The sequence below is a fragment of the Lipotes vexillifer genome, unplaced genomic scaffold (assembly GCF_000442215.2).
Source record: "Lipotes vexillifer unplaced genomic scaffold, Lipotes_vexillifer_v1.1 scaffold566, whole genome shotgun sequence".
In the NCBI taxonomy this organism is placed as follows: Eukaryota; Metazoa; Chordata; class Mammalia; order Artiodactyla; family Lipotidae; genus Lipotes; species Lipotes vexillifer.
In genome coordinates this window covers 1,326,342-1,349,608 of record NW_006799689.1, presented here as the reverse complement: position 1 = coordinate 1,349,608, position 23,267 = coordinate 1,326,342, and the positions used below count along the sequence as shown (strand labels likewise).

The window sequence follows — 23,267 nt, the reverse complement described above, 5'->3', positions numbered from 1 at the left end:
TAAAGTACTTTCCCTTAGAATACTTCAGTAGAAGAATAAAAACTGAGAAGAAAAGAGCCAACTGATATGATAGATTGTTAGAAATATGGAATGGTTCAAAATATTAATGTAATGCTAAGGGTGACCGGGTAACAAATGGTACATTTGCTCGCTGTTCAACCTGGCATAATTAATATTCTAGGTCATGCTTAAGTTCCCATGATGGAAGGTCTGAAGGGGAGAAATTCAAGAAAAATATATATCTATTATATAACTCACTGCCTTTTTTTTTTTTTTTCCTTTCATTTTGACGAGTCAGAATCATAGCCTTTAAAAAAAATCAGTGCTTTCACACCTCATTTGCTGTATTCACCACTGGGCCACCAGTCAGCAGCCGGGCCTGATACAGGGAGGTCAGTAAGAAGCTATTAGCAGAGTCCTCTCCTGAGATTTCTTGGGTCTTATTGAGTTGAATGTTAGCATGACAGTACTGCAAATAACTCAGTTGTAGGCTTCTTTTTTTTTTTTTTTTTTTAAACAGTTAGCACAGATTTCCCCATAGTGTTGGTCACTCTAGAAAATTATTGCTGAAAATGAAGTCCCCAAAGCTAGCTTGGCATTAGCCCTTCTAAGTTGTGAAAAATGTGAAAACGGAAAAATATGTCATAGTCCCCGAGGATTAACTTTGTCTTCTGTGACTCATAGTAATACTTTTTTAAAAATCCATAGCAAACCATTATTCACAAAGTGGCTTACAAATTAATGAAATATAGCAATTGAGACAATAGTTTGGGTTGTTTTGTTAACTTAAAGAAATAATAATTAAATGGATACTATATTAATGTAAGTAGATAGGGTCTCTGCTTGCTGTAGGGATTGAGGGGGACTGGACCGTTTTCATTGACAAAAGTTAGCCAAATGTATTAAATTAATTTCTAAAATACTGACACCTTGAAGATTTTAAATGATACATTTTCCATTCAATTAAAATATATTTTCTATCTATATATGATTTAAATTGCAAAGAGAATACACATGAGGAGATCTCCATATAGGTTGCAAAATATAATTTAAGAAAGCTATCATGTCTACTGATCTATTTGCATTTCCCATCTAGCCTATGTATACATGTGCATGCAAATGTGAAGGAGATCAAGGAAGATTTCTAATGGGGGTAAAGTTAATAGCTGGTAGCAGTTACTCAGGTAGATAGATATTTTAAAATGGTAAATTATAATCTAGTTATACTGTATGCATTTTACCATTTTAATCTGTAAGATTATGGAAATGATAAACTAACAGACTTCAGTTAATTAGATCATCACTAAACAGGATGGTATTCTCTTATATCTCTTTCATAGACTATGTAGATTTAGTTCTATTTTATGTCAGAGTAGTCTTTTTAGTATAATATTTGGTATAATAATAATAGTCTTTTTAGTATAATATCTATTTAGTATAATATTTAGTATAATATTAGTATAATATTGTTTTTCTCTCATTACAATTGATATAGTCTCATCTTAGAAAATCACCCCAAAAACTCATCTTAAAAATTACCATCCACTTAAAAATTACTGTTCACCAAAAGCTATTTTGAATACGTATGTGTATTAATTTTCTTATATTAACATCATTAAAAATATCTGTTTACATGTCCACCTTGTTCTGTATTTAGTATTATAGTAAGCGAATGTTAACATGACATTCAAAATGGCTTATACAATGCCTATAATGTTTCCAATACTTTTATCTTATGTAAATTGTATAGGGAAAAAAGTCTCAAAGAAGAGCCAATTCAAGAAAAAATTTAAATAGGTAAATATATTTACATTAACTTTTTCCTTAGCGTAGGAAAAATTTGAGTTGGAGATGACTCAGTGGGTCTGTGATAATTTAGTTCTAGATCACAGTGTATTCAAAAGCAAATTAAAGCTGAAGTGTTAAGAAAGATGAAAAGGATATAATCTATAACTTTGAAGGAAGTCAATCAGATTTTGAAATAAACTCAAACATTTTACTAAAATATTTATGCGGCTCGAGAAAGTAAGAGTAAAATAGAGACTTTATGGGCCTTTCTGAACAGTGCATTGTTTTTCTACATAAGCATTTAGCATTCATTTTTTGAGTGTCTACTATGTGTTAAGCACTTTGCTAGGCCCTGGAGATGCAAAAATACCTAAAATAGAGTCCCTGTGCTCCAGCGGCTTGCTTAGGGAAGATGGACACACACAAAGATAATTTTGAAACAATGTAATAAGTAGTGTGATAGAGTTGTCCCCAGGCTATTAAGGAAGCATTGGGGATAGGACACGGAATCTAGCCTGAGTTGGTATTAGATAGAGGTTTATACTTACTGAGGAGTTAGGCTAGAAATATAAAATTTCCTAGGATAGTTTTTCAAAGACAACTACCGTAGGTAGTCATAATACTTTGGACTTGCTTATTCCAAGAGGTAAATATAACAACCAGAAATATTTATGGATATGATGGTGGCATGAGAGAAAAGCAGATTTTTAGGAAAAACCAGAGAGGTTTAATGGATACATTCTTTACATTAGTCTAGAATGTCTACAGAGCAACTAAACAAGTCATCCTATCGTTTAAAATATAGCTTTTCTTCATGAATATGCATTTGTATATAGGAAAGGAATAAAAATATAGTTCTAAGCAGTTTGTATATTCAAAGATCATTGAATTTTCAGAAAGTGGAATGTGCTAAACCTGAATTTAACATTTATCCTGCATACATCTATTGAACCTCCATTGCATAGCAGTCACTGTGTTAAATAAGTCTGGACTATTTTGATGCAGTGTGTGACAAGGTCAGTGATAGACAGCAAGGGTAATGTGATGATATAGAAATAATGCACCTAACCATGTGAATGCAACTCATTAAACACAGGGTGTTATTTTGAATGATTGTATACATATGTATACACATACATATATATACACACGTGTATGTTTGTATATAATATATATATATATATACCAGTTTATTATTTTAAAGAACTTAAAATGGCGGCCATTAATTAGGCTGTATAATGAATAATCTTTCAAATAATCAAATATTTATTAAGTTCATAGTTTGTACCTGAAAGTGGTTCAAGCATTATATATTTGAGTTTGTGTGAGTGAACGTATGACTTACAGAGCTAGTTAAGTATATATATACATAGTTAATGGTTAGAATACAAAATGAATGCCTTAAGGTCCTGTTATTTTTTTCTCAAATACAATTATATCAAATATGCCATGTGTAGCAGATAGAAACTCTAGTTTCTATTAGTTGTTTTTAACATGTTTAGTCTTCAGCCATGAATCATTCTGAAATTGTTGGTCTGGAGACAAAGTGTATTTTGTAATATCCTTAGACTAATCTAAAGTCCACCTCTAGTTAAGAACTAGAGTTGTAGTTTAACATAGTCCTTAAACATATGAAAATTTGTATGGTACAACTTTATCTTCCCTTTATTCTATGTGAAAATGAAGGATAAAAATCAAAATGACGGGCTGCCCTGGTGGCGCAGTGGTTGAGAGTCCGCCTGCCGATGCAGGGGACACGGGTTCGTGCCCTGGTCCGGGAAGATCCCACGTGCCGCGGAGTGGCTGGGCCCGTGAGCCATGGCCACCGAGCCTGCGCCTCCGGAGCCTGTGCTCCGCAACGGGAGAGGCCATGACAGTGAGAGGCCCGCGTACCGCCAAAAAAAAATAATAATAAAAATGATGTTGTTCTTCTTTAGATTCCAGGTATATACAACTCACCTTTCAGAAAAGATCCTGATCCATGGGAGTTGCGGTTACAGCAGGCAAAGCCTTTAACACACCGAAGACCTAAAGTGAAGCCGAAGCACTCCGTCAGCCTTAGCAGCTGGCTGGCTTGCACAAGTGCCCGGTCCTTTCCTCGGTCCGGAATTCTGCCACCCATTGATAGGAAACGATGTCAGGTACTCATTAATCTTTTTTTTTTTTCAGTTTAACTTTTCTGTCTTCGTACTTTTATTATTCACTTTTTTCTTTTTATATTGGAGTATAGTTGCTTTACAATGTTGTGTTAGCTTCTGCTGTACAATGAAGTGAATCAGCTATATGTATACATACATAAGAATTGTGTCAGTGATCGTATTCTTTCTGTTTTTTTTAAAAAGTTATTGTTTTGTCTTTGTGAAAAGAAAATTATTTTTTTTACAGAATCTAATTTTTTTTTTTTTTTTTTTTTTTTTTTTAGCTGTGCTGTGCAGCTTGTGGGATCTTAGTTCCCTGACCAGGGATTGAATGTGGTCCATGGCAGTGACAGTGCTGAGTCCTAACCACTGGACTGCCAGGGAATTCCCCAGAATCTAATTTTAAATAATAAAAATGAAGTACATTTAAAATATATATCAAAGAAATAAATATTTCCTTGGTATTGAATTTTATTGTTCTGGGTGTAAAATTAACACGTAGGATTTTTGGCTAGGATGTAGCCTTTTTATGTAACAATACTGTAATAACTGTACTTGTTATAACCTGTTGTTGCTAGAAAAATCCTATGTATTATCAAATTTATTTAATTTAGCCTCTCATCTGATGGTTCATATGGTTCTATACATTTGTAAACATAATTTGCATGGGAGTCATTTAAAAAGTATAAGTTGGAGAATTAGAGAGGGCCCAAAACAATGCAAAACTCAAGCAAAGACAAATCTTCACTATGGATTAGAGTATAGCATGATTGGCAAATGACTTCCTAGGGCTAAAGGATGGAGTGGGATGGGTTGTGATGATTGTCACTGTCCTAAAAGTTCCAGAGAGCAACACTTCTGTCACCCCCAGAGAGCAGTTCTGTCACCCCCCAGAACTGCTGCCTGTTAGCTTCTTACACAGGCTTGCCTCTGTGTATCTACTGCTGTGTAATAAATTATATTATATTTATGTATAAAGCCTGATGGCTTAAACCAACACACGTTTCTTTTCTCACAGTTTCCGTGGGTCAGCGTTGTGGGTACAGCTTAGGTGAGTGCCTCTGACTCAAGATCTCTCATGAAGTTGCAGTCAAGGTGTCAGCCGGGACCGTGACTTCATATAAAAGCTCAGCTGTGGAGGAAGGAGGGGAGGGGAGGGAGATCCTCTACCAGGGTCACTCACATGGTTGGTTGTTTTCCTGTCTCTGTCTCTCCTCCCTCAGTCTCTATAGTGCTCCCCTCCCTGGAGGAGGGAAGTGCCAAGCTTCTAATCACTTGGTGTTTCTGGTGACCAGTCTCACCCAGAGGCTATCTAGGGACTCCAGCCTAAGTCACCTTATTAGCTTAAACTCAGGTGTATTCTTGTCATGAGTATACTCCTATCATCGGGAAATTGCAAAGGTTTTAGGAGCTCTGTGCCAGGAACCAGGGACAAAGACCAAATATATTTCTTTTTTTTTTTTGGTACGCGGGCCTCTCACTGTCATGGCCTCTTCCGCGCGGAGCACAGGCTCCGGACGCGCAGGCTCAGCGGCCATGGCTCACGGGCCCAGCCGCTCCGCGGCACGTGGGATCCTCCCAGACCAGGGCACGAACCGGTGTCCCCTGCATCTGCAGGCAGGCTCCCAACCACTGTGCCACCAGGGAAGCCCTATATTTCTTATTACACCCACAATGGTGTAAATATAAAGACACATGGAAAATACATATACATTTATATAAAGGTCTGCATTCATATGTATGGGGAATACACATCTGTATGGAAGATTTTATATATGTGTATATACATACACGTATGCATATACAGGTACACATACCCACATGCGTACTCGTAAGGTACATTTATCTAACATACCACAAAATAATTATCCCTGCTAATTGTTTCCTTGCCCTTTCCTTCTTTCCCATCTTCTCTTCCCACCTTCTCTCTTATCATCTTTGACTTCTTGCTTTTCTCCCTTCCTTCCCTGCTTTTTTTTTTTCTTCTTCTTTCCTTTCCTGTTTTCACAGAATGGGGGATTCTTAATGTGGTTTTCTTTGACCGAACCCCATTTCCTGTACTCATCTATAATACAAAGGTACCCACATCACTGGGGACATTTGAGATTATATATACTACAGTCCAAATGATACTATTTATACTCTGACAGTCTATCTGCACTTGTGAGGTGAATTTCTTAAATGTGTGAGACAATAATAGCAAGTTTAAAAATTTTCTCTTATTTAAGCTTTGAGAAAAGTTTATAAATACAAGATGACTGTAATGTGGGTTATTAAAAATAAAGAAGAATATAAATATAATTGACTCATAATTGGACTTGACTGAAGGCAAAGAAAGTCAAATATTGGAGAACTATAGCTAAGAGCCCACGAAGTCTCATAGGCTCAGGTTGAATCCTGAATGGTCTACACATTCTAGGAATTAGTATTTGGAAATGAGTATAATGAGCAGAGCTGAAGTTTGAAGCTTTGTCTGAAATTTGGGATGCTATCTCATTCCAGGTATGATTGGTATAAGTGATCACTTGAGATCTAAAAGAGTCTATCAACAGAAATAGAAGTCAACAGAAGCTTTGGCATAAGAGAACCTTGACAGTAGAGGCCAAGTTTGCTGACTAGGAAGGTGGTCTGTTAAGCTCAAAGGCAAGACATTAATTGTCTAAGATATAAATGTATGGATCAGGTACTGAAACACATAGAAAAATGGACATTCTTAAGGAGGATTGTGGTCATGAAGATTATAGTTAATGAAAAAAGAAGAGTGGGTCTATTTTATTCTAAATTTTGCTGCTTAAGTAGGGCTTCCTCTTTCATTTCCTAATCTTGTTGGAGATAGCAAGTTCTAGAACAAGTAGTGGAGTAAGCCTCAAATGGGTGCGTGTTATATTGATGCATCAACAAAGGTCATACGGCAGAGATTGGCCACCAAGAAGACTTTATTCCTTGTGAATGCAGGCCCCTTCAAAGTCATAGCCTTGGTCTTTTGTTTATATACTTGATGCTACTATTGTTCAAAATCTTTTTCAAACTCCTCTAGAAACTAAAAGTAAGAGTAGTAAGATAATAATAAAGCTAGGAGTACAATTTTTGCATATTTACTAGGTTCTAAGTACAATGCTAAGAGTGTTACTTATATTGTCTTATGTATCTTAAGGGCAACTTTGTGAGATAGTTATTATTCCATCTTATATACGAGGAGAAGAGGTCTAGAGAAGTAATTTGCCCCTAATAGCACAACCAAATATTATTTTTCAAACCACAGAATTTGTCAAAGTGAAAGATTAAAAATCTATAGAAAAGATCCTCTTTTGATTTCTTAATCCTGAACTTGGAATCATGTTACTGTATCTTTAAAAAGTAGAGTTCCAATAAAAATCCATTAACTACTTTCAGATATAGCAATCCTCCTATCCAGCTGTGAAAAGTACTAGATGATACTTATTTGCCATTTGTGTTATTTACGGTCCATGACTTTTATGGTAACTGGTTCCTATTATTGGTTTCTATTAATGTAAAACATAAGTGAACATAAATGAGGCGTGAATCATTTCTTTTTATTAGCCCCCCAGTCTTCACTCAGTGCTTGCAGTAACTCCAGCTGCGTCTTGTTAGTGATAACCTATTTAAAGAAGAGATCTTTAAGGACGAGGGATATGATTAGAAATCTTTGTCTATTTTATATCACTTCTCTCCTGCACAACAAAGGTGGCAAAAACAAAATGTAATTGACGGCACAGCAAAATCTCGAGCCACCTCCGATTTGTATTGTGTTTCATACAGATACTAACTAGATAACCAGTGGGTTCTAGTAACTACTATAAGTAACTACTAATTTAAAGGTGGAATATGTTGTAAACCCCTTCACACCATTGCAACTTATGGACTTTGCTATATATTTGTGTCATTAAATGGTCGCTATTGTATTGTATTATTAAGCAATAGAATTTAGAATTTAAATAAAAACACTTAAAATAATTTAAAATATGGCCCTTCTATATTTTCGAGGAGGCCACCAGTTAAATGTAAGATTTGGCATTCACCTAAAAGCTTTATTTTAATGAAAAAAAAAAAAAAACTTGCCGTCTGATTTCTATCTATTTGAAAACTGTGCCCAGGGTCTTTTCTAATATTTTTGCTTACTCAAAATGGGAGCGAATTCTTTTTAAATTATAAGAAACGTGCTTTTTAAAATTAGAAAACAAAGCAACTCTTATAACTACAAGTTAACTAGTTCTAGCATGAAAACTCTTTTGATGTAAGTGGGGAAAATTCTGCCTAATTTAAAACATTTTTGGTATAATCACTTGCACTTGTGTGAACGTTTCTTGAAGATGTGGTGCTCTTACTTCATGTGTTTTCTAATTCAGAGAAGAATAAGTTGTTCTTTAAAAATAACCTGGTAAATACTACTTGTTATTCTTTGTAGATATTCAGTAGCCTTGGTCATAAATCACAAACTATCTACCTCACCCTTTCTTGTCAGGGACCCTTCCGCGATGTCTCTGAAGTGTGGGAACAGCGCTACAAGCCTCTGGAACCGACGCTGCGAGTGGCCGAACCGATGGATGGGCTATATGAGGCCAGAGCACAGCTCCAGAGACAGGAATGGATGCGAAATGTGAATGACAATATGTGAGTCTTAGCTTAAAAAAAGTAGCTGTACCATGTTTGGTGCCTGAAGTATTTTTAATATTTTCTGTTTCCTAGTATTGTAGAGAATCTTTTATTTGTGAGAAAAGGAATCTGTTATTTGTGAGGATAGGTCACCCCTGACCTATTCAGAAGCAACCATTTTTCAATATGCAAGTGTTTTAGATAAGGTCGATATTGACGATGATATTGATTTTATACACATACACACATACATACATATTACTCAAAGGGAAAAAGGAAAGAATGAATGGCATTTCACAGGGATAAGTGACCACTATCCATGCATCTGTGAAGATAATTTCCTTAATTATCCAGTGAAAGTATTCATATTTCTGATGCTTCTGTAATAAGATCCAACAGAACAAAAACATTTTTCTTAACGTGAACTAAATTTTATTTGGATACATTGATATGGCATTGTAGTTTTAATAAATCGGTACAATGAAAGAGTTTAGTTTCTTCACCACTGAGGAAGATGACTGAGAAAGATAAAGGGCAATCTAAGAGCATATGCAATTTAAAATTGTTATATTAGCATCACTGATTTGGGTCTCAATTCATACATCTTTCTCCAAGGCACTTCCTCTCTCTTCAGGCATTTGTCATCAATAGTTATATGTAATTTATAAACAGACAATTTAAAATCTAGAAAAGCTTTTAAAAATTATTATTATTATTCTGTAAGATATCTTGTAATTATCTTTGTAATATATCATAATAACTATTTACTATTATATATACTAAATAATAAAAAGGCAATTATATTATTCTAATCTAAATTATTATAATTTAATATATTATGTATTATAAATAATTATATGTCAACTACAACATATAAACCGCAGTTACTTATTTATATAATATATACTATGCACTAATCATCGTATTACATATGTTATATAATAATAATTCCAAAATGCATTACAAAGTATGTTTTGTTATATAAAGAAACTAGAATTACCTCTTATCCAGCATGGTGGATTTTGGATAGTTTTATCAGTCAGAAGGGATATATAATATGCTTTATTTTAATCATACATTTCTGAAGAGACTCTTGAAAAATAAAAATTTTTGAACAAACTCACATGAAAGATAAAATTGGCAAGTATCTCAAGTAATTTTCATAAAGTTTTTCATTTTATAGCAATTACTTGAAGTGAGATATTAGCTCTAGAGTGTTCATCATATTCTTTCAGTAATTGAATGAGTTAGCCAACACATAATGAATAAGAAAATAAGAAACATTTTTTTTCCAATTATTTCGGGGAGGTAGATTTCTTTTAGTAAAGAGATTATAGAAGATTAGTGCTGCTCGACTTAGTCAAGCAAAATGTGCAATTTAGTGATGGATATCAAAAGAGTTATATTATTCAGAATTATTTTTCTATTTTCAGTGATGCCAAGGTTTATGAAATAACAAAATTAACTTCTCAAATAATTGACCACATTGATATTGCTACAGAAATCACTGTGTATAAAAGATACTGAAGTATCCTTTCTTAGTATTTTCCTTGGTAAACCTAGAAAGAGCAGATATCAACGTTAGCCCCAAAGAAAGGTGCTCAACTTTTACTTTCTGTGGAATACTTGTAAATATCTTCAACCTCTACAGTGTTGCTGATGACCCTTCACCTTGAAACTTTCAGATTGAAAAGCGCTTTTAGGACAACCAACCAGTCAGGAGCAAACCAAGTCGGGAATGCTAAAGAAATTCCTTCTAGATTTGAAGCTATCATGTTTTTAGTGAAGAGGCTAAGCAATGGGTCTTAACAGCCAGCCTACGGATAATCCACTTTTTCAGAGAACTGAAACTATTGTTTTGTAGCTTCTGAATCCATTTTGGTTTCCATATACTGGATAACATAAATGTATCTTGTGAGGCAAAAGAAATGTTAGAAATTTAGATTTTTATATCTTTCAGATAATAATTTTGTGATAGAAATTAGGCCAAAAGTCTACTTTTATCACAGAGATGCGTGGTTTATTAATGAGAAGGATCGTTATTGGCCACGTTACCAATTTCATCTGTAAGGAATTGAGGGCAGTGCCTTTGCCATCCAAGGGCCTTAACTAGGAACCCTCTATCTAAAGCCAGGAAGGTAGAGCTTTTTATTTCTAACCTTAAGGATTCAAAGGGTGGCCTTATATCTGAGGATATGACACATTTAGCTATTTTGTTTCCATACCTTTATGAAAATTGCACTGTGGTGATAGTAGAAGGTTGGGCTTTGGAACTAGATCTGTGCGAGCTCAAATCTTGACTGCATTACACAACAGCAGTATAATCTTGGGTAAGTAACTTAGCCAGCCTGAGCCTCTGTTTCCCTGTCTGTAAAATGGGGAGAGAAATGTTATCTTAAAGGTTGTAATGAGGATTGAATGAGTATAAAGTACCAAGAACATAGCAGAGTTTTAATAGAAGATAATTATCATCATGTTTAGTATCTGCTACAAGCATAATAATTCTGCATCTAAGACATCAAACTGTGGGTAGGAAACCACAGATTTCACTGATGGGCTGGATTTTATCTACTAGCCCTGGGAACCAGAAGTTAAGGAGGACCACGGGCAGAGCTCTCATAGGCCACTCATAGAAGATTTCTTATTAAGGTTCTGAAAGACAGATTTTCTGAATGTGTTAGTTTGCTAGGGCTGCCGTAGCAAAGTGCTATAAAGTAGATGGCATAAACAACAGAAATTTACTGTCTTATGGTTCTGTAGGCTAAAGTCCTGGATCAAGGCCTCAGCAGGGGTGATTTCTTCTGTTCCAGTCTCTCCCGTAGCTTTTGATGACGGCTGAATCTTTGGTGGTCCTTGGCTTGTAGAAGCATCACCCCTATCTCCGCCTTCATCTTCACAGAGATACTCTTCCTATGTGTGTGTCTGTCCAAATTTCCCCTTTTTATAAGGACACCAGTCATAGCAGATTAAGAGCCCAGCCTACTCCAATATGACTGCATCTTATAATACCCACAACGACTGTATTTCCAAATAAGGTCACATTCTTTAATATATTCTTTAAAACAAGTATAGGAAGTGGGAGAGTAACATTTTACATATAGAGCATGGAGGGTTTTTTTGGAAATCGTTTAAAAACTGTTCTTATTCCTAAAGAAACTCAATTTTCTCATGCCTTCTCGAAGAAAATTATTTTCATTATTCACATGTCTATCTTTACGAAGCCAAGAAATTAAATAAGCAATTAGTAAATAATTGTCCAGTAACCTTTATGTGAGGAGCTCTCGGCTAGATATTATAAGAAATATAAAGGAGTATTTATTGATTCAACAAATGTTTCCGTGTCAGGAAGAGTTCTGTGCTCTCGGAATATAGCACTGAATAAAATAGACAAGTCTCTGGCCTCATGAAACTTCTGTGCTTCTAGCTTTAAACTGAACCAGAAAACCTAATGAAATTCAGAATAAGTATCATTTGCAGATAAGCACTTAAAAATAGTCAAGCGTGTGTTAAAGACAGTAAGTGCCATGAAAAAAAAAATTTTTTTTAATGTAGAGTTTGCTCTGTTCTCTGATGACCTAGGAAGGTGTTCTTCACAGAAAAGGAACTGAATTGAGTTCTGTGGAAAGAGACGTTTAAGATTTTGACAGAGAAGAGAAAGTAGATTAAAAAAATAGGTTGATGGTATGGGGAAAAATGATGGTAGAACAATGAGAAGATCAATTTGACAGAAACTCATTTTTATGTGAGAGGAGTGGAAAGAAAAGTGGTAGGAGGCTTTAAGGCCAAGGATTTGAGGGTTCATCTGTAGATAATGGAGAACTATTTAAGGCTTCTGAGTAAGAGGATGTTAGAAGCAGAATATGAATTTGTTGATTGTATTTGAGAAGAAATATGCTGGAGGAAAGGAAACGCATTAGGAGAACATGAATTAGAAGAAACGCAGTACTTTTGGTGAGAGGTAACGGGGTAGAACTCAGGTGAGGGCAAGATTCAATATTCAACTTTTTCTTTACTTCCTTCTCCTTTCTATACGTAATCTCTCTGAGTGATTGCTTCTGTTTGAGAGACTTCAACTCTGTGACGATGATTTCCACTCTAAGTCTCTAAGATCTTTCTCCTACGTTCCCGATTTATATTTTCAGCTGCCATCTTTGTTTGTATCTCCGCCAGATGCCCCAAACTCAGTAGACCCTACTTTGGCCTGCTTCTTCTTGTCTTGAGTGTGAATTATAGCACCAACTGTCTGCCCAAGTAGGGACTTGTGACTTACCCTGTTATCTTTCTCCAGAATTCTATTGGTCCCCAAATCCTGTCTATTCTACCTTTCATGTATCTCTCAAATTCAGCCACCCGCTTCCCTTACTACTATTGATTTAGTTTAGGACTTATAATTTCTTCTTTCAATTGCTGTAAATTCCATCCAGTCTGCCCATTCAGTGCATTTACCATGACCACACTAGAGAAATTTCAGCGAGCAGTTATTCAGCCCAAATGCTTTTTCATGGCTTTTTATCAACTACAGGATAAATCTTAATTCTTTATTGTAAGACTCAAGGCCCTTCAGGATCTGATCCAGGCTTATTTCTCCAGCTAATAGGCTGCCACATTCCCTAAGAAACTCTGCGTCTAGAGCTCCTGGGCTGTTATCATTTCTCTTTATATCCATGCCCTCTTCTGCTTCCATTAAGGAGTTTCCTACCTCCCTTGGTTTACTCAGTCTGCTCAAATCCACTTTAAAAAATAACAAAGGATTGTTTCTCTACATTTAAAAAAATGGAAAGAGCAGCACATATTTGTTTTAGGGCTTTTCAGAGAGCATATTAAGAATTATTTTCAGATGTAAAATGGGACCATGCAAGTTGCCTAGATGAAGTGGGGAAAGAAGTCATGATCATTAAGAGATGGAAGAAACAGAAGGCCATGGCACCAGAGCTATCAGAGCAAATGTTTCATTTACCCACTAAGATGGCAAAGGTGGAGTGGAGTGATCATAAATCCGATGACATAGGCTGATATTGGCTTCACCAAAGTCTTATGAGAGGGGCTAAGGTCCTATATGTTAATACCGTCTGTTAATTGTAAACATCCTGGCTTAATGCAGGAGACTGTAATTATGCAGACTGTAACTGTATCCAAAATGGAGTGGTTTAAGACATTGCAGTGGAAGTCGGTGCTAATCTCTGCTCTGGTAGGCAGAATAATAGCCCCGCAGAGAAGACACATCCTAATCCCAGGAACCTGTGCATATGTCACCTTGTATGATAAAGAGAACTTTGCAGATGTGATTAAGGATTTAAAGATGGGGAGATTATCCTGGATTCCGGATGGGCCCAATGGAATCACAAGGGTCCTTAAAAGTGGAAGAGGGATGCAGAAAGAGATTTGACTACATAGAAGGTCAGAGTGATGCATCGTGAGAAGGAAAACTCATCCCTGCTAGTTTTGAAGATGGAGGTAAGGCCACAACCAAGAAATGCTGGCAGTCTCTAGAAGCTGGGAAAGGTAAAGGTAAAGAAATGGATTCTCCCCTAGAGCCTCCAGAAGGGGTGCAGCCCTCCCAGTGCCTTGATTTGAGCCTAGTGAGACCCATTTCAGACTTCTGACCTTCAGAACTCTAAGATAGTAAATTCATATTCCTGAAGCCACTAAGTCTGTGATGACTTGTTACAGTAGAAATAGAAAACTAATCCAAGTGTCCTTCAAATCAAGGAGCTGGCTTGCTAGATCAGACTTTGGTGTTTAGATTAATTATAAACCTGAGCTAAAGTTGAAGGATATCCTTAGATCCCTAAGGATTCAAAATTCTTCTGCAGGTTTGGGGTGTGGACATTTAGAGTATTAAAAAAAATACAACCAGGGCTTGAACTTTCCTGTGAAATTAAGTTCATAATTTAATCATATTGTAAGGATATTATATTTGAAACTTGTACAGCCTTTCATAAGAACCTGAGTACAGACAGCGCGATAGCCATCCCTACATCTTTTTGAAAAATAAAAGGTATTAATTTTCTAATAGTTTTTGTAGAAGAGGTAAAACTTTACTTCTCCCTACTTAGGGACTTCAGCTGGGACTGAGAATTAAATTGGCATAAGACAGATTAAAAGCATACAGATTTATTTAATATAAGTTTTGCAACACACAATAGTCCTCATAAAGAAATGAAAACTGAAATAAGTGGCAAACCCTAAGTGCTTATATATTGGGTTGAGCAAAGAGAAACAATTGTGGAATATGACAAAAATATATGCGGAGTCCAAAGGAAGATAAAAGTTATTTAACAAGGTCTGTTGGTACAGAATTCTCTATGCTGTGACTTCCCATCTCCGGTGATAGGAATGTTTCTTTCTTCCTGGTATAGGAAAGCATCTTTCATATGGGAATGTTATCTCCTGATTTTAGGGGGAAAAAAGGGGAACTAAGATCGTTTTTCTTCTACCTGTTGTTTATAAGTGCATTTAGCTCAAAATAACCCTTGGCCAAAGTGGCCTATTTTGGGGTGGCGTATTTTGTCACCTTCATTATTAAGAGTAGGTGAACAGTAGTTGAACTAAACTGTTTTTTAAAAGGACATTTAAAAACCGTGGCATATGTAGATGAGATCTGGTTATACTATTTATCAGTAAGAACAGTGATAAAGAAATTTAACACATCTCAAAACTTTTTGGACTTGTGTGATTTTGCAACACTTTAGACCTTTACAATTTGCATATTTTCTGAACCGTTATTGTATTATGATAAGCAGGGATTATCATACATTTTCAGATAATGTTTTCTTAACAATTCAACTTTTATTTGTAACTCTTCCATTTATTTTAATTACTAGCACAGTGTGTAACATTTATTAATCAGCAGAGCCTTTTTAAGTTAAAATACTAAATTAGCTAACCCCATTAACACAGAATACTCCAAACAAGCAGTAATAGGAGAGGTAGTTGCTGTGCAAATCGTATTATACATGTGGGTGCTCTAGGGCACAGTTAGGCGTGATTACCCTCTTTTGATCCAGTATTCTTCTGTCTCTCCCAGCTAATTTCCAGTGGAAATTTACAGAGTACTGCCTTCATTTTTCCAGCTTAATTTTTCTAATGAAGTTCTGGCACTTTATAACACTAGGGATACAGATAATAAGCCTGTGTGTAATTAAGAATTTCTAGAATTTGTCTACAAAAAAGCCCTTTATTACTTTGGCTCTACAGTGAGAACTGTGCTCTCTTTTTGTCCACTGTTCCCTTGAAAAAGATGGCTTTTTAAATAACTGACCACAGGGCTTCCCTGGTGGCGCAGTGGTTGAGAGTCCGCCTGCCGATGCAGGTGACACGGGTTCGTACTCCGGTCCGGGAAGATCCCACATGCTGCGGAGCGGCTGGGCCCGTGAGCCATGGCCGCTGAGCCTGCGCGTCCGGAGCCTGTGCTCCGCAACGGGAGAGGCCACAACAGTGAGAGGCCCGCGTACCGCAAAAAAAAAAAAAAAATATATATATATATATATATATATATATAAATATATATATATAAATAAATAAATAACTGACCACAGAATCCTAGAATTCTGTTCTCATAGACATCTAAGTCTGAAGAAGTTTAAGACTTATGACATTGACATAATGGTGATAACTTGGAATACTTTTACTGATTTTGTGAAAATATTACGCACACTTCTGGTGTATGCAATCAGACAATCATAAAAACACACTGTTAGTCTCTTTAGTTAGACTTTTATCATTTTCTAATAATTCTTCCTAATACAGTGGCTAACATATTCTAAGTAAAGTTTTGCCAATTAACTTTTGGTCCATTTACTAGGCCTGTGGAGTTTTCTTTGTAAAAGAAAGATGGCCATTCTGTGCCATACTATATTCTTATGTGGGTATGGCATGTATACATCCCAGACTTCGCTGTTTCAGTTTAGAGTTCAAAAGTATGTTGGGGGTCAGAAGAGACTTGAAGGCTGAACAGAAGCTTGCCAGGCAAAGCAAGGAGGGTGACACCAAGGATGTTGCCTGGACAAAGCCACCTCTCTGTCAATGAGTGCATAGCTCATGTGGGTTTCAGTTTGCCTTCTGAGGTATCTAGTGAAGCTTAGTTCAGAGCTTTGGTACCTCATGCAAAATGGCAGAGATGAGAGGGAAAGTATAGGTGGACCCAAGAGTATAAAGGGCCATGTGTACCATGATAAAGTGTTTGGACTTTACCATATAAAACACGGTGTAAAACCATCACTGAGTTTTAATCACTGGAGTGAAAGGGTCAGTTATCTTAGAAATATCACTCTACTAGCTATGTCCATGGTAAAGAAATGGGAGTCACAGCAGTTAAGGTACTGCTGCCATAGCCCAGTTCGGAGATAAAGAGGACTTGCAATAGAACAAGGGTAGTGGTAGCGGAAGGAAAGAGAAAGGCTGACAAACTGCTTTATAGGTAGAATCCTATAAACCCTAAACCAGAAATCGGGGCCAACATGATATGGTGTGGATGGGTGGCCGGGGCATAGATGCATTTAGGATCACTATCTTAGGGCTTTCTTAATTGCTAAGAACAAAGATCCATTCACGGTAACTCAAGTAAAGGGTGTGTTTGAAAGATCCATTGAAGAATCTTACAGAAATCTAAGGAACCAGAGAAAAACTGCACTAAGGTGACTCTTGGGGGCTGAAAAGGCCTGGTTTTCTCCCTCTAGTGGCATCTCCACTTTTCTCTGTATTTCTGCTTCCTGTTTTCTTTCTACTGACTGGCTTTATCTACTGTAGCCTCACAGTTTCTTGCCCATAAATCTTCAGCTTGCCCTTCGTTATCATGGCCACCCCAGGCCTGGTTCAGTGTAACCTTCCAGCTCTAGAACCCACAGCTAATTCTGCTTTTCAGTTCAGGAGAATCTGTTCTTCTCAATTTATGTTATCAAACCGGCCCACACAAGCTGTAGGCTTGAAACACAGTTGATACTTAACAAATATGTGTTAAGTTAATGGACATGTGCTGTTAACATATGAATGGATCACAATTGTGGTCAGGGGACAGTATGTCCCATTATATCAAATACAGTGTCTTACGAAAGTATAGCCATGAGCGAGCGAGGATTTCCTCCGATTGAGAAGTGCAGAGGCAGGAGTTCCTCTAGTGCTTTGACTTGATAGCTTCAGAGTGAGGTGACTGGCCAGATAGTGATGTCCTTACTTAATTTTAAAAAAATGTAAGAAGAACTATTGTCTTGATAGGGTGGAGGTTTGGGATATGAGTTTAATTTGGGGGCAGCTCTATTTGAGGTACCTATTGTATATCCAGGTAGATATTCCTAGTGAGCATTTGAAAATACTGGTCTTGAGTTAAAGAAGAACACTGTATATAGAGATAAAAATTTAGAAATCATCAGAGGTGATAGTTAAAAGCTTGGTGGGGGAAAAAAATCTCCCAGGGAGAAACTAGAGAGAGAAAAGATTAAGCACAGATTCCTAGGAGTTGCTTTAATATCAGGGCAGTGGTTCTTAATTAGGTCGCTCATCTATATCACCTTGAGGTTTAAAATTATGTACATATGCACTCCTTAGTCTCAACCACAGATACTTTGACTCAGTAAGCATATGGGTTTGACGTATATGCCTAAGTGATTCTAATGCCCAGTTCTGGTTAAGATAAGAGTCATTAATTCAAGGTATCGGCAGAAAATGATGAGTCAGTCAGGAAACTGAGAAAGCAAGGAAGAGTACCAGGAGGTATTTTGCAAATCAAGGGAGAAGAGAATTCGCTACAAGGATTGGACTCTGCTTGATGCAGCGTTCAAGCTGAATGAGGACTGAAAAGAATGCATCAGATTTGGCTGTTGGGAAGTCATTCATCGGTAGCTTTTGCTTTCTCCTCTATCACCTAGCTCTTATTTCTCCCACATTCTTGAGGATATCATAAGAGAGCTTGTCAAATTCTTTGCCAAACTTCAGATATACGATGTTTAAAATTTTACTTTACCTGTGGTGAAGGTGTGATGATATATGTTTATATATTTTTCTTTATATGTATTTATTTATATATAAAATATTTTAATTTATATTTTTAAATGTCTATTTAATTTTAAAATTTAAAATATCAAAATATAGACATATTAAAATAAAATAGTACCAGTATCATATACACACATATATTGGCCAACTTTTCTAGAATTTAATTTTATTTTAATATTCCATTTTAGAATCTTGCTGAAATTAACATCAGATTAAGCCACCTATATGTTATAGAATCTATATTCTTCTGCTTTTAGACTCATTTTGGTATATATTTGGTACATTCATAAGGTCTTAAGAGTAACTAATGGTGATTTGGTGATCTCATCCAAAGAGCTAATTTGAGATACAGTATATCTTATAGAGAACTTGAAATCATTGGGTAGATGCTCATTTATAAATTCTAAACCAGAGGTTACAAACTAGTGGCTTCTGAGTTGCATACAGCTTCCATGTGTGTTATATTTGGACCACTTAGTTTTCTAAAAATTAAATTGATTGAAAAATTAAAAATTGATTAAAAAATTAAGAATGGTAATTATATCTTTTAAAAATCCAGATTTTCTGGCTTATATTAAAAATTAAGAGATCTGGAAACAGCAGGCCTCCAGTCTCCTATGGCAACAAACTGATTAAAGCTTGCATTCTTAGTTTTTACATCTGAGTTAATATGTGTTACCTGCCTGGCCTTTCCAGACACAGACATTGGAGACCCTTGTTCCAGATGATAAGCTCCTCGAGAAAGAGCCCAGGATTTATGCAGTATGCTTAGCACCATACTTGACAAGCAGTAAGCAGTCAACAACTCTTTTTACATATTGAGCTTGAGCTTGAACTAGTTTTGTTTGTTTTGTTTTAATCTATCTGATCACCAAAATCATTCTTGTTGCAAGAGAAATCAAGCAAGAGGAAATGAATTCGAGTGTGATTTCTCTTTGACCTTTTTTTTTTTTTTAACATCTTTATTGGAGTATAGTTGCTTTACAGTGGTGTGTTAGTTCCTGCTTTATAACAAAGTGAATCAGTTATACATATACATATGTCCCCATATCTCTTCCCTCTCCCTCCCTCACACCCTCCCTATCCCACCCCTCTAGGTGGTCACAGAGCACCGAGCTGATCTCCCTGTGCTATGCGGCTGCTTCCCACTAGCTGTCTATTTTATGTTTGGTAGTGTATATGTGTCCATGCCACTCTCTTGCTTTGTCCCATCTTTGATCTTTATTAACACCACACTAACAGTTCCCGTAATAGGGCAGCCTTTACTTCCTCTTTCTTTTTCTTAGAACAGCATTTTCCAAACTGTGTCTCTTGAACTGTAGTCTGGAAGATATTAATGAGTTTCTGTCAAATAAACTTGGGAAAAATTATATTTGAAATGTTTAAACTTTTTTTTTTTTGGCATTTACAGGGCTTCTCCATCTTAAATATATTTTTATTTAGTGTGACCTTCAAAAAGGGGACATATAATGTATAGCATTTTGCAAGCTCATTTATTCAACAAATATTACAGCCTAATATGTGCCAGGCACTGTATTAGGTACTAAGGACAAAGCAATGAACAACGTTGCAGAGGTTTCCTGGCATCGTAGAGCTAATAGCATGATTGGCCATTGAATCCCTTTATCCACAGACCATGGTTTGGAATATGCTGCTCTACATTTGATTTTTCTTAGCAATTTTTTTTTTTAGTTTCAGCTTATTTCATTCTGCTTAAGAATAATTTGTGCAAGTGTTTCCCACAGCCTTATTTTTCTCCTTAATTTTGTTCTTTATGTCAATTACACAAGTCCTTAAAATACCTGAGCTTAAAACATTTAAAGTTGTAAATGGAGTGCTAAAAGAAGAGCCTGAATGAATGCTACTTAGCTGGGGCATTTAAATTCAGTATCTTTCAGCAGAAATTTTTTTTTTGGTGAGTTTTCCACAATCAACTAGAGGAAAGTAACGTCAACTCTGATGTGTATCAGAAAGTTGTTGCACAGCTGTAATGAAATTACTGAATCAGAGTGCCTGGAGATTGTTAATAATAATAACAATAATATATCCAGGGAATACTAGTCCTCTTAAGCTAAAAAAAATGTAAGGAGGGCAAAATATGTCTTTCCATTTAAATTTAGAAGCTTGTAATATAAGCTCAGTGTCTAGCTGAACAGATAGTCTTGTCATTTGCATTCTTAATATTTAAATATTGTGTTGCCATAGGTATTCTTTATATTTAAATACTATATTTATATCACCGCCCTAGGGGAGAGATTTGTGTTATTGATACTGCTGCTTAAAAAGTTTATGAGTTTTAAATTTCTGCTGTGAATTCTACTCTAAGTATGAAATACTTTATGTATTGAATAGTTATAGCAATGTTTATATGAAAATCTCAGTGAAACCTGTTTGCATCCATAAATGAAGTCTAATTCCTATTTCAAGTTGTTGTCATTTTATGAACATCTCTTCAACCAAAATTCTGCTCGAATAAAACATCTTGATAAGTTAGTAGACTATGTTTTGAAATCCCTCTATTGGTATTAATGAGCTGTATATTAGATTTATCTGGAAATTTGGATTGTTAATACGTATAGCAAAAACACCTTTTATTTCTCATATTGAAGGGAATGAAAAGAGACTTTTTATTTGCCAAATTTATTCTAAAACATATTATTCTGTATTAAAAGGGAAAAAAAATTCAGCATTTTATGGCCCTTTTTAATGAATTGGACAGTTGACCTGATTTTTTTTAGAAGGGCTAAAATTAGTTAATATTTACTTTTTCCAGCTTTATTGAGATATAATTGACATATTGCACTGTGCAAGTTTAAGGTGTCCAGCACAATGATTTCACTTATATATACCATGAACTGTGTATATATTTATTATTAATTCATTATATTAAGTCAGTATTCATTATGAATTACACTACAAATTTAAAATATATCTCATCCTATTTCAAATATAATTAACACAAATAATTTGTATATTTCCAGTTGTGTGGTTTTTCTAAATGTTTTGTCTTAAAAGAAAGAAATGCTACAACTGGTTAATGAGAACTAAGTCATCTGACAATGAGACTAGAAATGAACTCGTTTTAATTCAGCCCTCAAAACATTAAATTTACTATTTTCTATATTATAATAATGATTAAAATATTAGAATCTAATAGAATATGTAATTTTTGAGCAGGTGTACTTTTATGATAACATGAAAATTTTTTGTTTGTTGATCAGTTTAGTAGATTAAATCAACTTCCTTTGTTCGTATTTTCTCTTCTGATTCTTTCATCAACTCTTTTCAAACTTCTATACCTAGGTGTCCTTGCTTGTCGAATTAAGTTTTGTAGAGCAGAGGGAATTGCCTCTGGAATTAAGAGAACTGCTTTCCCTTAATTAGCCCATAGTGGATTTTTTTCCCCTCCTATTCTCCTTTTTTATACCCCATTTAAATAACTGCTCTATTTTGAGCATTACAAAGCTCTTAATCCTTGCTTCTCCTTTTGCAAGTATTTTATTTTATTTTATTTTTTAATAAATTTATTTATTTATTTATATTTTTGGCTGCATTGGGTGTTCATTGCTGCGGGGCTTTCTCTAGTTGAGGCGAGCAGGGGCTACTCTTTGTTGCGGTGCGCGGGCTTCTCATTGTGGTGGCTTCTCTTGTTGCGGAGCACGGGCTCTAGGCACATGGGCTTCAGTAGTTGTGGCTCACAGGCTTAGTTGCTCCACGGCATGTGGGATCTTCCCAGACCAGGGCTCGAACCCGTGTCCCCCGCATTGGTGGGCGGATTCTTAACCACTGTGCCACCAGCGAAGCCTGCAAGTATTTTAGGTAGACCTTTTCAGCAGAGATCCTGGAGTGAATCCCAGTACCGACTCCTGTATCCCGTTTAGGCGTGTCTGCCCTCCCAGTGTTGTTAATGATTGGAACGAGACAGGCTGCTCGTAGCCCAAGATCTTTATTAATGCAGCTTGTGATTTCTTCAGCATGTTCTGCAGTTCTGCTGTAAGAACAACAAAAAATAATTGGCACATTTCGCATTCTGTGTAGCATATACGATAAAACAGATAATTGATTTTTCGGAGAGATTCTTTGGTCATTTATTACCTCAGTAGTTAAGAAACAATAGCATCTTCTGGGACTTCCGTGGTGGCGCAGTGGTTGGGTGTCCGCCTGCCAATGCAGGGGACACAGGTTCGAGCCCTGGTCGGGGAAGATCCCACATGCTGTGGAGCAACTAAGCCCGTGCACCACAACTACTGAGCCTGTGCTCTAGAGCCTGTGAGCCACAACTGCTGAGCCCACGTGCCACAACTACTGAGGCCTGGGGGCCTAGAGCCCATGCTCTGCAACAGGAGAAGCCACCACGGTGGGAGGCCCACACATCAGAAGGAGGAGTAGTCCCCACTCACCGCAACTAGAGAAAGCCCGCGCGCAGCAACGAAGACCCAACGCAGCCAAAAATAAATAAATAAATAAGTATAAAAAAAAAAGAAAGAAAGAAACAAGAGCATCTTCGAGTCACTCTTAAGATAGAAGTAAACTACAATTTGAACATATGAAATTCAATTACTCAAATACGAAGACGGTAAAATTCATATGACTTTATTTGTTCTGCTATCATCTCATTACATTTTATTGTCCATGAAGTGTAGGAGGTTTCCAAACTTGAAGACGAAATCATTTTATATGCAGTCTGAGGTGATGGACAAGTATTTATTTTTGTTTCTTTTTTCCCCAAATGGAAAG

General features: G+C 36.1%; 1 protein-coding gene across 1 annotated transcript in view; it reads left to right on the top strand.

The window, feature by feature from the left end:
* The window catches only part of SPATA17 (spermatogenesis associated 17), a 193,683-nt gene that overhangs the window by 114,924 nt on the left and 55,492 nt on the right, over nt 1–23,267 (top strand). Inside the window, exons 7-8 of the mRNA XM_007471860.1 lie at nt 3,726–3,929; nt 8,410–8,558. Coding sequence (XP_007471922.1) covers nt 3,726–3,929; nt 8,410–8,558 — 353 coding nt within the window. The remainder of the gene's footprint in view (nt 1–3,725; nt 3,930–8,409; nt 8,559–23,267) is intronic.